At 45.9% G+C, this 18,152-nt stretch overlaps 1 protein-coding gene across 9 annotated transcripts; it reads right to left on the bottom strand.

Moving 5' to 3' along the window:
* Positions 1-582: 582 nt before the first annotated feature.
* LOC309852714 (leukocyte immunoglobulin-like receptor subfamily A member 6) lies at positions 583-5,673 on the bottom strand. 9 transcript variants are annotated; one of them, XR_014305343.1, is made up of 9 exons: positions 5,167-5,473; positions 4,975-5,010; positions 4,506-4,793; positions 4,054-4,364; positions 3,550-3,838; positions 3,032-3,334; positions 2,656-2,770; positions 1,495-1,545; positions 583-1,352 (listed from the first exon to the last, which is right to left on the bottom strand). XR_014305343.1 is itself a non-coding variant. In XM_082709852.1 (9 exons), exons 2-9 carry the CDS (start codon positions 5,198-5,200, stop codon positions 1,216-1,218), a joined length of 1,449 nt encoding a protein of 482 aa, XP_082565978.1. In that variant the 5' UTR covers positions 5,201-5,244; positions 5,493-5,638; the 3' UTR covers positions 583-1,215. The 9 variants fall into 9 exon arrangements, 8 of the variants coding, with proteins under 8 accessions (XP_082565978.1, XP_082565979.1, XP_082565983.1 ...); XM_082709852.1 differs by lacking the exon at positions 2,656-2,770 and adding an exon at positions 5,493-5,638 and having other exon boundaries at positions 5,167-5,244; XM_082709853.1 differs by lacking the exon at positions 2,656-2,770 and adding an exon at positions 5,493-5,614 and having other exon boundaries at positions 5,167-5,241.
* Positions 5,674-18,152: the final 12,479 nt, after the last annotated feature.

Genomic DNA, 18,152 nt, shown 5'->3' on the forward strand with positions numbered 1-18,152 from the left:
CCTCAGTCCCGTATTTGTTAGATTCGAGATAACAATCAACAAAGGAGGAAGCAGATTATAAATAAACCAGATATGCCTGACCAAGCAGGATGGGGTTAGTGGTTGAGTAAAGGCATTTGAAGGAATCATCTAATTAACTACAGGTGATCTCTGGAGAAGGGGAGAAAACAGAAGTACCGCCCTGAGCAGGCACGAAACCCCAGCTGCTCCACTGCAAGGACATGTATCATCCTCTCCCCCACGGGCCCCTGCTGTGCCACAATCAAGCATGTTTGGTCAGTACCTTGTTCTGAGGGATGGTTACACACAACTTTATCTTCATTTGTACATTCATTTACTTATTTATTTATTTTAAAGATTTTGTTTATTTTTGAGAGAGAGACAGAAACAGAGAGGGGGGACAGAGAGCCAACACAAATGGGAAGGAGGGACAGAGAGAGAAGCAGATTCCCCACTGAGCAGGCATCCTGCAACACAAGACTCCATCCCAGGACCCTGGAATCATGACCTGAGCCCAAGGCAGGTGCCTCACAGAATGAAACTCTAAACCGCTCAAATCACAACAACAACAACAACAACAACAAAGGAAAACCCATTTATTCCTTGGAGTATTCCACCTGGCTACACCTCAAAGGCCCTTGAGCTCACTCAAAATGATGGTGTTGCTGGAAGATTCCACCAGGTGTCGCCACATGAGGACAGAAGAGCTCTGTGAGTCCAGAGAGGGTTCAGGGAATGGTTTTGGATTCATCTGTTTCAAAGTTGACCTGATTTTCACCCACTTATTTACTTATGAAAACAGAGTCTGTGGTTTTGGCTGAGGAATGGAGGACAATAGTGGACAATAGGGAAAAGGGAAATGGAAAGTGAAGGAAAATGTATCCCACGAAGCTGGACCAGAGCTGCCGCTGTAGGAAGGTATGAACCAGCCCTGCCTCATGTTACGAGCCCTCAACTCACAGGGATGAGGAAGGAGGGGAAAGCCAGTATGTCCAACAATGCAGGAGGGAAAACACCACAGAGCACGAGGGACGAGTCCAGGACAGGGAGCAGCCCAGGTGCACCTCCTGCACCTGAACCATGCTCCCCCTGGATGTTGTCAGCAGACAGATCAGAGAGGGTGAGCTGCAGGCTTTCCTCCAGATCCCTCTGGGCACCTGGGATGCATGTCCACAGCTCTGCCACATGGAATGGTGGCATTGCTCCCCCTCGTGTTTAGCTCCTGGCTGAGTCTGGAGTCCTTCTCTGGCTGTGCTGAGCCTCTAGCAGCAGAATCCCGAGGACCACCAGGATCAAGACAGCTACGCCCATGCGGGTCAGATTCTCCACCATGTAATCTCTGGAGTCTGAGGCTAGGAATGAGGACAGAGAGATTGCAGAGGGCAGAGAGGACCCAAATCATCCATATCCTGTATGTCCACCCAGGGGACCTGCTTTCCCAGACAGGACACCCCCTCCATACAAGCCCCATCACTGGGATTTTCTCCTACTCACCACTGCTGGGGTCTGAGTTGTTTTGGGGTGGGCTCACGGTGCCAGCTGCTTCTGCAGGAAGATGGAAGCAGATGGAAGGAGCTAGAGACCCCTGTCTTGCCTGTCCTCTGCTCTGTGCCTTTATCCCTCAACCTGTCACTATGTGGTTTTTGTACAGTTCCTGAACTAGCCCTTCTCTGCCCTAGGGGACTTTCCTCTGCTCTCCTCACTGGATTCCTTCAGCCTCCTTGTTCTCTTTGATTTCAGACTCTGCTTCTGAGTCACTCGGGATAGATTCTGGCTGTGCCCCACCAGCTCAGGGTTGCAGAGAAAAATGGCAGCACAGAAATCATCATGTCCTTGCATGTTCTCTGTTCTGTCTGGGGCACAAGACCTCCTGGGCTCATGTCCCTGCAGATGACAGTTCCCACTTATTCAGTAGCCAAGGTCCCAGCAGCATCCAAGGACGAGGGGCTGGATCCAGGGGCTCCTGACTGTCAGGAGAAGAGAGGGGCCCATGTCTGGGGTCGGGTCCCTGTCCCTCCATGTCAACCAGCTCCCTTCCTTCAGGGTCTGCACTTCATTCTGTACCTGCAGTATTCCTCCTTGGTTATGTTCATTAATTCATTCTTCAAATACTTACAGATACCACAGTGCTAGACATACACACACACACTCACACAGAGAGAGGGAGAGAGATCTGTGGGTGCCTATTTACAACAGACATATAAATATGTATCCACGGAAGGACACAGTCAGTTACTGGGTCAGAGGAACACCCAGTTATTGCCTGCATGCAGTGTGGATGGAGATGGGAAGAAGAGCTACATAAGTAAATAATAAATAAATGAACAAAAAAAAAATAAATGTGACTGATTGAAAATGCGCTAAGACCCTTGATTGCCCAGAGCTTGTGCCCCACAAGGACCCTGTGAATCCAGTCTGACCCAATGCACACAGGAGAAGGAGGACTGGTTTCTGAGTATGGCGTCCCTGTCACCTGAGTTCCCTTCGTCATCATCTGCAGGTGCTGCTCTAGAAGGTGTGAGAAGCAGACACAGGGACACTGGAACAGCGTCCACACACAACGCAGAGTGGTCACCAGCTGCATATGGACATGGGGTGCAGCCTCCCTGGGGACTCCTGTGAGCCTGGATTGACACTCCCAGGTCAGGTGCTCACCAAGGAGCATGGAGGCCCCCAGATGAGCACAGGGGCAGCCGAGCAGTGTCCGCAGGTGTGGAGGTTTCTGTTCTGGACACTGTACCGTCGGGGTGACACCGCGGATTGGATTCAGCTATGGAAGGACAGGAGGTGAGTAGGAGGCACTGTCCACTCACCATTGTCCTCACTCACCCCCCATGCAGCCCCTACTCCTTACTCTGCTGAGACTGAAGGATGGGGGACCCGGGAGCACACTGTGGATCTTCCCAACCTCTCCAGGGCAGGACCCTCCTCTGCAGAGACCCCATGAACCCCATGTTTGTTATCGTGGCTTTCCTAAGACGTGTGTCCTGAGCTGACAGAGCTCAGACAGGACAGGGTCAGGGCCGCTCACCTGAGACAAGCAGCTCCAGGGGGTCACTGGGCTGTGACAACAGGTAGGGGGAGGTGCTGGCAGAACCGTAGCACCTGTAGGTCCCCTCTTGGGCTGAGGTCACAGAACTCATGTAGAATTCAGTCTGGTGCTTCCCAGCTCGGTACTGTGATCTTAGACGCAGCGGGGGATCGGCTGCCCCCTCCTTGGACAGAAGGAAAGTGTCCACAGAGCTCCGTGACTGACAAAGCAGGATCACATTCTCTCCTGGGGCCACCGTGGGTCCTGGCTGCACTGAGAGGGAGGGTGTGAAAGGCAGTTGTCCTAGAGAGAGGAAGGGCAGGTGAGGAGCTGTCCAGTCCTTGTTCTGAAGTGCATCTGTCTGTGTCCTCCAAGTCTGTGCCATCCCATCCCCTGTCTCTCTCTGTCTTTCCCTCCCTGGGGACCCCAGAGCCTTGGTCCTGACCACCACCACTTGGGGGTCCCCTGGTAGGACCTGTGCAAAATCTGGGGTCCTGGCTGATGCTGTGAGCCTTCACCTGCCAGCAAGATGTCCAGGGGGTCACTGGGGGCCGACCACTCGGAGGAGAGGGTATGTCGACCGTAGCATGTATACCGGCCTCCATAGGAGAGTCTCACAGGGCCCATGGGGAAGTCTGCCCCAGAGAGTCCAGCCTGGGTCTGCCGGCCAAGCTGCCGGGGAGGGTCAGGTGCCCCCTCCTTGGACAGAGCAAATCTGTTGTAGCCAATATCAGAGCGACACTGAAGAGTCAGGTTCTGTCCAGAGGTCACAACAGGGCCTTGCTGGGTCAGGAGGGAGGGCTTCCCCTGGAAGAGACAAGCCATGGATAGCAGGGGCTGAGTCTCCCCGGGCCTCCCCTTCTCCTTTTCTGACCCCCGGGTCTCACTGTCCATCAACCTGAGTGACACTGACCTGCGAGTCCCCGTGGTCCCCTCACCCACCCTTTCATTGGGGCTCCCTGGGAGCAGAGTCCCTGTTAACTGTCTGGCTCCTCAAAACACATATGGGGCAATAGTCAGACTTTCTCACCTGAGACCAGCAGCTCCAGGGGGTCACTGGGGTACGACCACACCTGGGGAGTGTTGCTGTAATAGCCATAGCATCTGAACCTCCACCTGTGGTTGGGGGTCACAGGGCCCACAGGGAACAGGGCCTGGGTCCCCCCACCAGGGGCTGCCTGGGAGACCAGGGTCCAGGAGGGCTGGCGCTCTCCTTCCTTCATCAGGATGAACCTGTGGATTCCCATCCATGAGGTACACTGGAGGGTCACGTTCCCTCCTGAGGTCACAACAGGGCTGGGCAGGGCTGAGAGGGTGGGTTGGTCCTGGGATCCTGGGAGAGGAGGAGAGAGTGGTGTTAAATGGGACTCAGACCCTCACATTATCCCCAGGCTGGGCTGTGTAAGGGAGACCCCTGAGAGTTCCCCCTTCCTGAGGGTAGAGTCTGAGTCTGGGACTCTGAGTGGGCTCGCACTCGTCACCACCACCAGCTCCAGGGTGTCACTGGGCTCTGACCAGCCAGTTGGACTGAGATAGTCACAGTGGTATCTTCCTGCATATACATCTGTCATGTGTGTGATGGAGAACTTGGCCTTGTCCCCGGGCTCCAGTGGCTTCTGTGAGTCCCAATTCCATGAGTCCCCATCTTTACCCAGGCGATACTCCTGGGCCTCCAGGCTCCCCTGACACCAGATGGTCACAGGTGTCCCCCAGGGCATCATAGAGCCTGGCTCAGCCCAGATGGTGGGTTTGGGGTGGGTGCCTGGAAGGAAACAGAGGCTGGGACTCAGACCTTCCGCACTCCCAGGTCCCAGCTCAGCACCAAACCCCAAGACATCCCACTCTGTCAGCCCAGAGCTGTTGGTCTCCATCCCCCACTTCCTGGTGAGTGACCCCTGTCCCCAGTGAGGAGGTGGGATTGGGGCCCCTGGGGACAGACTCACCTGTCTGCACTTGGGTCTGGGGGCTCATACTCAGCCCTGGAAGAGAGTCCCTGTGAGAGGTTTGCCCCAAATCCTAGCAGATCCCCCCCTCCCCATGAGCCTCCTGTGCTTGGAGTCTCCAAGAGACCATGACCTGTCTGTGGGGCAGGTCCCTCCCAGACTAGGGCGTCCCCTCCCCTCCTCAGATCTCACCGAAACAGAACAGGGCCGTAAGGGTGGGGGTCATGGTGTCTCCTTTCTCTGGTTCTGGCTCTGCAGACGGAGGGCCTACTTTGACCACAGGACAGACAAACACACAGGGCGTGGCCACACAGAGGCCAGTCCTGCCTGTCATACAGTTGTCACATCAGCAGCCTCATAGGAAGGGGAACGGCCCTCCCCAGGCCTAAACTGGCTGTGGTGTCCAGGACAGTGCAGCAGGGGGACCTCACCCTCCAGGTGAGGGGACCAGGGAAGGTCCTTCCCTCCCAGAGCCTCCCTCATGGGTCTCCTTCATCCCCACAACCCTTGGTCCTCACCATGGACGGGTCCCCAGACTCAGAGACGCTGCAGGGGACATGGGCTCCTGCTGTGCTGGGGAGCTCATGTCAGCACAGACATGCGTGTGATGTCTCTGAATGGCCCAGGTCACAGTCACGGTGGCAATGAGCCAAGAGGAGAAAAACGGGCAATTAGGGAAGGAAGCACGGCCCCTCTCCTGGCCCCGGAGTGTGGGCTTCCTTTTTGTCACAGCCTCCAAGGACTTCTCTATTTTCCTGTGACATGGTCCACACCCCATTTATGGGCACAGGCCTGTGTGAGTTCCTCCTGGCTCCTCGGCGCCTCTTGCTGCAGGGGCAGAGTCGTGCTCCCCACCCTGGTGTCTTGCCTGTAAGCTGTAGGGAACAATATTTGGGTGAGTGCTCTGATATGGGAGACAGAGCTGATTCTCATGCCATTACTACTCCAGTGTCCACTGCCCAAGTGATCTTGAGCACAGTGACCTGGTCTGTAGCCTGCTGTCCTGAACCCTACTCTCAGAGTGGTTGTGGGGGTCAGTGGGACCTGGAATGTGGATGGGATGAATCTTGTTAGATTCCTGACCTGATTAAGAGGGGTGTGGTTAAGACCAAAGAGGTCCATGTGTCAGATCCCACAGTGAAGGTGGACCCGTGATGCATCTCTCAAGAGACACCATGAGCTGTTAGCACTCAGAAAAGCTACTCATGTTTCTGAAATTATTGACAACAGCCTATTTCAGAAAAGAGAAACAAACATTTCCGGAATTTGGGGACTTCAATAGAACAGAGGCCCAAACTGAGTGACCACCAGTGCCTGGGGTCAAGTTGGGGGTAGTCAAATTTGATTTCTGCCTCTCTGAGGTCAGGTGGGTAGCCAGGTCTTTACAGGCAGGAAGGGCATCCAGTTTCTGGCTGACTTTGGAAGTAGTGACCCTTCCACCTTGTGTGGAGTGGGCACTGGCATGTCTATGCCCACTGACCCAGCCCAGAGGTCAACACTGAGCCGCATCTTCTGTGTGTGTGTGTGTGTGTGTGTGTGTGTAATGGTTCCATCCAGTGCACCACCCCCAGTGGTGTCTTGCCCGTGTATGAGTATGTGGCTCCCATGGGAGCCATCCCTGTCAGACACATCCAAGCTCCATTTCTAAGCTGGAAGATGGATGCCAGGGGGTTATTGGAGCTGTGGCCATCTACTCTTACAGTCCTGAGCTTCAGGACAGCTCTGGGAGCAACTATGCCTGGAACTCAAGAGTGTGGGAAGTGAGTGTCCAACAGGAATGGACATCAGAGAGTGGACCAATATGATAAATAGTGCTATGGAAAACGGTGTGCAGAGTCCTCATAGTCCAGTGGAACAGCCAGAATATGGGAAACTCATTTTCCTTTTAGCACATGAAATACTGAAAAAGTGAACATTGGATTTTTGAAGTAATAACAAATTATATTGTGGAAAAATATAGAAATTGGAAATGAATTAGTCAAATACTCTGGAGGTAAATAATAATAATAATAATAATAATAATAATAATAATAACTTAGCCAACATGTAGTACTATATATTGGCTAACTGGACATAATAAAAATAAATAAATAAATAAATCTTTGATACAACAGAATGCAAGTATTTGTTTCATCTGTGAGAAGACACAGCTAAAGAGCAGAACATGAAACTGGAAGACAATTCTGAGGATGCTTTGTGGGGTACAAAACAGACTGAAATGAAAGCCTGCAGATATCTGGGGAACAGGAAGGACACTGGGTACTGTGAGTTCCAGAAGGAAAGCAGTGAGGAGGGTGTCAGGCAACAGTCGCATTGGCCAATAGTCAGGTGTTTTACAGATGGAGACAAAACAGGCAGGTACTGGTGTTCATGGAAGTGTCCATAAAATCTGTGTTTCCATATCTCGTGGTGGAGTGAAGGAAATTGACAGAAGCTGACCTTTGAGCAGAAAAAAAAATAGATTTGGGAAGAACACCTGTAAGCAATGATAAGTGAAGAATGCTTACTCACCCATGGGATTGTGAAGGGAGAAAGGCAAAAGTGTCAGCAGTGCCCACATTCCCAAGTCCAAGGAGACTCTGGGCGCCAGAAGAAGGGGCACAGTGGTGGGTGACTCAGTGAAGTGTCTGGCTCTTGGTTTTGGTTCAGATCATGATCTCAGTGACTTGAGATTGAGCCCTGTGTCAGTGAACATGCTCAGAGATGAGTCAGGTTGAGACTCTCTCCCTCTCCCTCTGCTTTGCCATCGTCCCCTTCCCCTACTCACTCTCTCTATATATATATCTCTCTCAAATAAATAAAATAAATGTTTAAAGTAGAAGGAGGGGCCACTGGGTGGCTCAGTCCATTAAACATCTGACTCTTGATCTGGCTTAGGTCTTGATCTCAGGTTCATGTTACAGACCCTGTGTTGGGCTCCATGCTGGACCCAGAGTCTACTTATAAAATAAAGGGGAAAAATAAAATAGAAGAGGGCATACAAGCATGTTGGGGTCACCAGTGAGGTGTGCCGGTGGCTAGATCACACTTACATGTGAAAGAGTGTATCCATGACTCCCACCTGGGCACACAGTGCCTTCACAGAGGTCCTTGATATTGGCCATGATGGGCATATTTACACTAAAGTAAAGGTAAAATGCCATGAAGGACAGCTTTTTAAAAACTGGTTATTTCTTAGAGCCAGTGTAGTAGCTCACCAGCAGGCTGTCACTTTGAACACCCTTGAGTTCCCTCAAACAGATGGTAATTCTGGAAAACTCTACCAGCTATCATCAGATGAACAGAGACATCTGATTTCTGATTCTTGGGACAAAATAAAGTCTCACATGTTTATTTTTGCCTCCTCATTAGATGGAAGGTGAGACACTGGAGATGTTCACCTCAAGGGATTGAGATGGTATTAGTTAGTTTCAGGAACTCCCTAGAAATGAGGGAAGGGAATACTTAGGCATTCCTATGTCTCCTCAACCACAGGTTCTATATTTGACTCTCTGTTGTAGCTGATACCCACAGAACATCACAAAACAAGTGAGACTCCAAGAGAGGTGAGTGAGGAGGAATTGTGGGTTATCTGCCTGGGGTCAGAGGGTCACATCCTTTCAAAGATGCAGTTGACCCCAGTGGACATGCAGGGATCCCTGGTGATTTCAGTCTGCCCTGACCACCACAACCTCTAGTCTCACAACAGCCAGGATTACACAGTGGAGAATGTCAACCAGATGGGCATGTCTGCTGTGATCCTGATGGCTCTCGGGGTGCTTCTCTTTCAAGCAGCTCTGTCAGAGAAGACTCCAAGATGCAACCAGGAGATAAATCTGAAGATAGAAGACTGTCTGTTCAGCAAGGTAGATCCTCACCACTGAGTGGGGTAAATCCTGGAAGAAAATCTGGAGCATTACACTGAGGGAACTGTATGTTGAGAATGTCCAGAGGAGTTAAAATGGTTCGCATGTAGGAAATGTGTGGAGAGAACATTTCTTGTTTGTAGTGGACTTTTGTGCCATTAAGCTGGTAATCTCCTCTCTACCAATAGTGATTGTCCCTGACCGGTCCCTGCCTGTCTCACTCCCATGACATGAGACTGCATTCATGTTGCAGGTATGGACCCACACGTATGTGCACCCTCACAAGCTGGTCCATTTCTATATATATATACACATTCTCCTTCATTTTTATTAACCACATCCTTTGAAGCATACTTCTGTTCCTTATAGAACACAAAATCTGGTTTTGAATCGCTGAATAGATGGGGTAAAAAGAGAGACTACTTGGAAACAGATAATGGAAGACCATTCCCTATACCCTCTCTGGACTCATAGAGCTGTTCTCTGCTCATTTGATGATAGCTGGTAGAGCTTTCCAGAATTACCATCTGTTTGAGGGAACCCAGTGGTGTTCGAAGTGACAGCCTGGTGGTGAGCTGCTACACTGGCTCAAAGAAATAATCAGTTTTTAAAATCAGGAAGGTGGAGAAGTGAACAGCAGGATCCACCTTTTCGTCCCCACACATTAACCAACTCCTTCTGGTCCCTGACTTGGGATTATATATTTCCACAGCACTTTCTATTTTTCAATCTGTCCATCTATTATTTTAAGGAATGACATGGTGGGATTTCTGCAATCCACCATGCAATCTCACTAGGAGGAAGGATTACCACAATTAACATAAATCCAATTACTCATTCAGTTTGCCATCTAGATAGAATGATTGGTAGGAAATGAAAAAAAGAGTTGTAGTTTACACTCCTGAGGGAGAAGGAGGTAGTGTGCTAAAGAGGGCCATCACCCACCTATCCCTGGTGTGGACTGTGAGCAAGAGATCCTCCTGAGGCCACACTCTCTTCCCTTAAGCTTGAAGAAGGTGTGCCAGTGGGAGGGGGCCAGCTCCTGCCCTTACCTGTCACTACTAGGGTCAGGAGGTCACCCTGCTGTGACCAGCTATTCCTGCTCTGATATGCACAATGGTATCACCCTGAATCATGTGAGCTCATGGATGCAAAGGAGAAACTGGCCTTGTTGCTGGAATCCTGCAAGGTCTTCACAAAGAAGGGTTCAGAGACCTTCTCTTTATATAGAGAGTAGACATCAGCCTGCAGAGATGCCTGACCCCAGATGGTCACAGGGCTCCCCTTGGTGACCATGGGGCTGGGATCAGCCCAGAGTAAGGGTTTGGGGAGGCCCCCTAGAAATGAATCAGATGGAGAGTTGCAAGGGTACCCTTCTTTCATTTCCCCGCTTGCAACCCCGAGGGCCCTCCCACATTGGTCATTATCAGTCCTGCCCCTCTGCATCCCCCAGCTGCCCAGTGGGGTTGTTGGGTTGAAGCAGGATTTCTGAGGAGGGCACACCCACCTGTGCCTGGTCCCGTGGGGCCTGACACATCCTGAAAGTGTCATTAGATACAATACATATAACAACTACAATGTAAAAGGGTGAGGATACCCTCATTTAGATGTTTTAAGGTTCCTACATTTCACTTGAAGAGGTAAAATACTAATTCTAACTTGACTGTGTTAAGTATGCATATGATAATATCTAGATTACTGCTTAATAGCACCCAAGAGGTATAGTTAAAACCCCAATAGGGATATTCAATTGGAATCCTAAAAAGATTTCTTAAAGCCAAGAAAAGGCAGATAATGGAAATAGTAGAACAAATGAAAGAGGAGAGAAGCAAAAATAAAATGGAGATCTAATAACAATCTCATCTGTATTTACATTATATGTCAGCAGTCTAAACACAACACTTAAAAGACAAAGATTGTAAGATGGGTTCAAGAAAAACAACTATAAGCAAGACTCTTCTATTTGCGTCTATAAGAAATTCATTTCCAATGTAATGATGTAAATAGGTTAAAAGTAAAAGAATAAAGAATGTGGATGAACCTCGAAAACACTATGCTAAGAAAAAATATCCAGACACAGAGGTCATATCTTGTGTGACTCCATTTATATGACCTGAAGAGGCAAATTCAAGAGACAGGAAGTGGAGCAGAGATTGACAGGGGCTGGTGGCAAAAGCACATGTGAGTAATTATGTAATGGGTAGGGACTTTCCACTGGGATATTAAGAATGTTCTAGAAATGGATAGTGATGATGATTGTCTAACTTGGTAATGTAGTTCATGCCATTGAATTATATATCTTAGCAGTGATTAAAATGGTAAATTTTATGTTCTGTATATTCAACCACATTATAAAAAGTAAGAAAAATGTATAACAGAAACACTAATCCAAAGAATATTGAAGTCATTGAATTAGCTTCCAACTGCTGCTGTCACAAATGACTACATACTTGGTGTCTTAAAACAATATAAATAATGTTAAAATTCTGGAGGTCAGAAATACAAATAGAGTCTAACAGCTATAAACTCAAGGAATAGGGCAACATTCACTTACTTCATCTTCATTCAGAACCCGAATTCTGAATGCAATTGACTTCTAAATATTGACCATGTATGCAGTGAATCTGGAAAGCTCCTTTTCATTGTTTTTTTAAATTTAATTTTATTTTTTCAGTGTTCCAAGATTCATTGTTTATGTACCACACCAAGTGCTCCATGCATAACCTGCCCTCCTTAATACCCACCACCAGGCTCACCTAACCACCCACCCCCCTCCCTTCCAAAACCCTTGGTTTGTTTCTCAGAGTCCACAGTCTCTCATAGTTCATCTCCCCCTCTCCTTTTCAATTTTGGCAATACATCTTTATATTATTTTTTATTTTATTCATTTTTTCCTTTTTTTTCATTTAAATTCAATTAGCCAAGGTATAGTACATCATTAGTTTTTTATATAATGTTCAGTGATTCATTAGTTATGCTCAAACTGTGAAATTGTGGAGGAATACAAGTATTATTCTATCCATTTCAGTGCTTCTCCCTTTGTTTTGTTTCCTTTAATTAGTTGGTATCTCCAATTATGAATTGATGGCTATGCTGAATACAAATGCTCAAAAGAAACATACTTGGAACATTTCCCATCACAGAGAGAAGAACTTCAAGTACATATACATATATATAATTTTTTAATTATGTCATGTTAGTCACTGTATAGTATTTCATTTGTTTTTTATGTGGTGTCCCATGATTCATTGTTTGCATGTAACATCCAGTGCTCACTGCAACCATGCCCTCCTCAATACCCATCACCAGGCTAATGCACCACCTTGACCTCCTCATCTCTGAAACCCTCAGTTTGTTTCCTGGGGTCCAGAGTCTGTCATGGTTTTTCCCCCACTCTGATTTTCACCCCCCCCACCTTTATTTTTCCCATCATTCTCCTAATGTTCTCCATTCTATTCCTTATGTTTCACGTATGAGTGAAACTATATACTAATTGTCTTTCTCTGCTTGACTTATTTCACTCAGCATAATCCGCTCCAGTCCCATCCATGCTGATGTAAATGGTGGGTATCCATCCTTTCTGATGGCTGAGGAATATTCCCTTGTATATATGAACCACATCTTCTTTATCTATTCATCTGTTGAAGGGCATCTCAGTTCTTTCCTCAGTTTGACTATTGTGGACATTGCTGCTGTGAACATTGGCACGCATATGGTCCTTCTTTTCATTATATCTGTATTGTTGGTGTAAATACACTGTAGTGCAATTCCTGGGTGTTAGGGTAGCTTCATTTTTAACTTTTTGAGGAACCTCCATACTGTTTTCCAAAGTGGTTGCATCAGCTTGCATTCCCACCTATGGTGTAAGAGGGTTCCCCATTATGATGTCCAGATACTGATGGCTAATCATGCCTTCATAGATGGTAGGAAACATGAGTTTTTGTTTTCTTTTTTTTAATTAATTTATTTATTTTCAGAAAAACAGTATTCATTATTTTTTCACCACACCCAGTGCTCCATGCAATCCGTGCCCTCTATAATACCCACCACCTGGTACCCCGACCTCCCACCCTCCCCGCCACTTCAAACCCCTCAGATTGTTTTTCAGAGTCCATAGTCTCTCATGGTTCACCTCCCCTTCCAATTTACCCGAACTCCCTTCTCCTCTCTAACACCCCTTGTCCTCCATGCTATTTGTTATGCTCCACAAATAAGTGAAACCATATGATAATTGACTCTCTCTGCTTGACTTATTTCACTCAGCATAATCTCTTCCAGTCCCGTCCATGTTGCTACAAAAGTTGGGTATTCATCCTTTCTGATGGAGGCATAATACTCCATAGTGTATATGGACCACATCTTCCTTATCCATTCGTCTGTTGAAGGGCATCTTGGTTCTTTCCATAGTTTGGCGACTGTGGCCATTGCTGCTATAAACATTGGGGTACAGATGGCCCTTCTTTTCACCACATCTGTATCTTTGGGGTAAATACCCAAGAGTGCAATGGCAGGGTCATAAGGAAGTTCTATTTTAATTTCTTAAGGAATCTCCACACTGTTCTCCAAAGTGGCTGCATCAATCTGAATTCCCACCAACAGTGTAAGAGGGTTCCCCTTTCTCCACATCTACTCCAACACATGCTATTTCCTGTTTTGTTAATTTTGGCCATTCTAACTGGTGTAAGGTGATATCTCAATGTGGTTTTAATTTGAATCTCCCTGAGGGCTAGTGATGATGAACATTTTTTCATGTGTCTGATAGCAATTTGTATGTCTTGATTGGAGAAGTGTCTGTTCATATCTTCTGCCCATTTTTTGATATGTTTGCCTGTTTTGTGTGTGTTGAGTTTGAGGAGTTCTTTATGAATTGTTTGTGTGTTTTAACAAGTGCTTAGTCTGCATCTGTTGAAATTATTTCTTAAGTTTTAATTTTATTTATTCCATAGGGTTTCTTAAATTTTTTTATTTCTTTGCAGCATAACAGTATACATTGTTTTTTTTTTTGTTTGTTTGTTTTTAAGATTTTATTTATTTATTTGTCAGAGAGAGAGCGAGAGCAAGCACAGGCAAACAGAGTGGAAGGCAGAGCCAGAGGGAGAAGCAGGCTCCCTGCGGAGCAAGGAGCCCGATGTGGGAATCGATCCCAAGATGCTGGGATCATGACCTGAGCCGAAGGCAGCTGCTTAAACAACTGAGCCACCCAGGCGTCCCAGTATACATTGTTTTTGCACCACACCCAGTGCTACATGCAATATGTGCCCTCTCTAATACCCACCACCTGGTTCCCCCAACCTCCCACTCCCAACCCCTTCAAAACCCTCAGGTTGTTTTTCAGAGTCCATAGTCTCTCATGGATCACCTCCCCTTCCAATTTCCTTCAACTCCTGTCTCCTCTCCATCTCCCCTTGTCCTCCATGCTATTCGTTATGCTCCACAAGTAAGTGAAACCTTTTGATAATTGACTCTCTCTCTGCTTGACTTATTTCACTCAGCATAATCTCTTCCAGTCCAGTTCATGTTGCTACAAAAGTTGGGTATTCGTCCTTTCTGATGGAGGCATAATACTCCATAGTGTATATGGACCACATCTTCCTTGTCCATTCGTCCGTTGAAGGGCATCTTGGTTCTTTCTACAGTTTCGCAGCCATGGCCATTGCTGCTATAAATATTGGGGTACAGATGGCCCTTCTTTTTACTACATCTGTATCTTTGAGGTCAATACCCAGGAGTGCAATTGCAGGGTCATAGGGAAGCTCTCTTTTTAATTTCTTGAGGAATATCCACACTGTTCTCCAAAGTGGCTGCACCAACTTGCATTCCCACCAACAGTGGAAGAGGGTTCCCCTTTCTCCACATCCCCTCCAACACATGTTGTTTCTTGTCTTGCTAATTTTGGCCATTCTAACTGGTGTAAGGTGATATCTCAATGTAGTTTTAATTTGAATCTCCCTGAGGGCTAGTGATGATGAACATTTTTTCATGTGTCTGATAGCAATTTGTATGTCTTGATTGGAGAAGTGTCTGTTCATATATTCTGCCCATTTTTTGATATGATTATCTGTTTTGTGTGTATTGAGTTTCAGGAGTTCTTTATAGATCCTGGATATCAACCTTTTGTCTGTACTGTCATTTGCAAATATATTCTCCCAACAAAGAGGGTTGCCTCTTTGTCTTGTTGACTGTTTCCTTTGCTGTGCAGAAGATTTTGATCTTTTTTTTTTTTTAAGAAATCATAGCACATGTATTTTTTAAGATATTTTCATAGCAATAAAAACAAAGGCTAATTAAATGTTTGTGAGATGTCAGATATATGGTTAATTGCTCTATATAATAATTTTATAAAATTGTTCCAGTAATGCAAGTAGGTATATATTGTTGTCTCTATTTTAGCAAGTGAAGTTACTGGTGCTTACTAAGTATAACTAAGTTCACATACAGTAAACAGACTGAGACTGATCTTGATGAAGTCCCAAAAGCTCATTTTCGCTTTTGTTTCCTTTGCCTTTGGAGACATATCTTGAAAGAAGTTGCTGTGGCTGATATCAAAGAGGTTACTGCCTAGCTTCTCCTCTAGGATTCTGATGGATTCCTGTCTCACATTGAGGTCTTTTATCCATTTCGAGTCTATCTTTGTGTACAGTGTAAGAGAATGGTTGAGTTTCATTCTTCTACATTTAGCTGTCCAGTTTTCGCAGCACCATTTATTGAAGAAACTAAGGAATTGTTGAAAAACAAAAATTAAACTGGCAGCATCACGTTACTTGATTTCAAGCTTTACTACAAAGCTGTGATCACCAAGACAGCATGGTACTGGCATATAAACAGACATATAGACCAGTGGAACAGAGTAGAGAGCCCAGATATGGACCCTCAATTCTATGGTCAAATATCTTCGACAAAACAGGAAAAAAGACAGTCTTTTCAATAAATGGGTTTCTTAAAAATTTTATTTTATTTTTTCAGTGTTTTAAGATTCATTGTTTATGTACAACACCAAGGGCTAAGGTTTTTTTTACATCTTTTTAAAAATTTAATTTCTTTTCAGTTTAACAGAATTCATTGTTTATGCACCACACCCAGTGCTCCATGCAATCCGTACCCTCCTTAGTACCTACCACTGGGCTCACCCATCCCCCATCCTCTTCCCCTCCAAACCCCTCAGTTTAGCTTCTCAGAGTCCACAGTCTCTCCTGTCCATATATGCATATACAGTTGTTTCACATTTTTAAAATTGTCAGCTTTTGCATATTTTTTATTATGTTCAGTTAGCCAACATATAGTACACCATTGGTTTTTGAGGTAGAGTTCAGTGGTTCATTAGCTGTGTATAATTCCCAGTGCTAATCACAACACGTGCTGCCTTTTTTGTGTTTCAGTTTATATTGCTAGGCTATACACATAACAATTTTTATAGCTCCATTTCATTGTTCTGGACTGCAATATAGTATTTCTTGCATGAATATATCAACATGTATTTATCCATTCTCATTATTATAGATATCTGGCTACAATGCATATCTAGATAATACAGGCGATAGAGATACTTTAACAATAGTATTTTTCTGACCCATAAACATGGGACATCTTTCATTTGTTTGTGTCTTCTTCATTTTCTTTCATCAAAAGTCTTACAGTTTTCAGGGTATAGCTCTAACCTCCTTGGCTAAATTTATTCCCAAATATTTTATTATTGATGTTATTATAAATGAGATCATTTCCTCCTCCTCCACATCAATTCAGCTTTTATTGTATCTTTCAAATATCACAAATATTGTGTTATGGTTGTCACTAACATAACACAATAAAAAATAACAATAAAAAATAAAGTATTACAAATAAGTCTGAAAAATCATCTGGCATCTCGCAGTTTCTGTAGCGGGACAACTTAGATCTTGCTCACCAGCCTGCTGAGCTGTTCTTTTCTCAGAAATATAGATACCACCCAAACATTTTTTGGTAATCCTTCATTTTAACTCTTCTGGCTTACTGAATGGAAGCAGCTGAATTTGATACAAGTTCAATCTCATTTCCTTAAGAGTTAACTCATCTCTCTGGGCTTGAGTTACTAAACAAGCAACACCTGGCCTCCCCCAAACCCTGTGGATGTGTTTTTCACCAAGAAATTTTGGATTTTGATGGGAAAACCATTCTCCCGAATGACAATGGTATTGCTAATGTCCCGCTGAGGTTTATGGGAGAACTAAACTGTTAGTTGCACTTAAAAGTGCATGTCACCTTGTTATCTGAAGGGTGTGGAACAGCATACAGAGATTTGTTTGTGGGGCTACTGTGAGAATCAGCAGCACCATGACCCAGGTCTGGTCCCTAATGTACTTCAGGTCACAAGGGGAAGACGAGCTTCAGGTGGAGACACAGGACCCTGACCTGACAACTCCACTCGCCAGGGGCACTTTCTGTTGGGGTCATTTGCAATGCCCACAGTCATTGCTTGGGGCCTGCTGGCTTATTCTGGGATCTCATGGAGCCTGGTTATCCTCAAGCTCAGAGCATTTCTCTTCCTGCAGGTGTAGAGGTGTAGAGAGCCATATTGTCATTGCCATGGAAATGGGTCAGCATATCTAGGACACTCGTGCATGGTGAACCCCGGAGGAAATGGGGGTCTTTCTTCACAGGCCCCACTCTTTTCTCTCTCCAGAAGTAAGATCCATAAGGGAAGGAACTATTAGCTGTGGGGCAAGAATTATTCCAGGGATTGTCATTAGAGGTTTTCCTGTGTTGGAAGCTCTCTGCCACCCAAAAGTCATTTCTACTTTAAAAAAATTTTTTAAATTTTATATATATTTTAAAGATATTTTATTTATTTATTTGACAGAGAGAGATCACAAGTAAGCAGAGAGGCAGGTAGAGAGAGAGAGGGGAAAGCAGGGTCCCTGCTGAGCAGAGAGACCCTATGGGCCTCGATCCCAGGACCTTGAGATCATGACCCGAGGCGAAGGCAGAGGCTTAACCCACTGAGCCACTCAGGTACCCTATTTCCATTTTTTAATACAACACTAAGGTCTAGGGGTTCTGTATCTGTTTTCAAGGTCAAGCCCCTTATAAGTTTCCATCTAGGAATGGAGTGGAGAGAATTCTGACCCTGGAGATCAGCACCCTTGCACACAGCTATCTGCCCTGAACTCTCAGAGATTAGAGATGGGACAGATGAGGAATGAGCTGGAACTGAGGTTCCTCCCAGCTGCTCAGGATGATGGTCTGGTAGGACAGAGAGCGAGTCCATGAGGAAGAACAGACAGATTCTTAGAGACGGTCCTATACATAGCTCAGGCATTTGTATGATTTACCGCCATAATGGATTATGGGAAGCTTTTC

Source organism: Mustela nivalis, assembly GCF_964662115.1.
Source record: "Mustela nivalis genome assembly, chromosome: 18".
NCBI lineage: Eukaryota > Metazoa > Chordata > Mammalia > Carnivora > Mustelidae > Mustela > Mustela nivalis.

What these genes read in the sequence shown, in the direction of transcription:
- LOC309852714 (XM_082709851.1), bottom strand. Translation starts at nt 5,308, where the DNA reads ATGACAGGCAGGACTGGCCTCTGTGTGGCCACGCCCTGTGTGTTTGTC. An exon ending in CCTGGAGCTGCTTGTCTCAG is followed by an intron (nt 1,546 to 3,031) that starts GTGAGCGGCCCT and finishes ATCTTCCTGCAG; the next exon opens with AAGCAGCTGGCACCGTGAGC. An exon ending in CAACTCAGACCCCAGCAGTG is followed by an intron (nt 1,353 to 1,494) that starts GTGAGTAGGAGA and finishes CCTCATTCCTAG; the next exon opens with CCTCAGACTCCAGAGATTAC.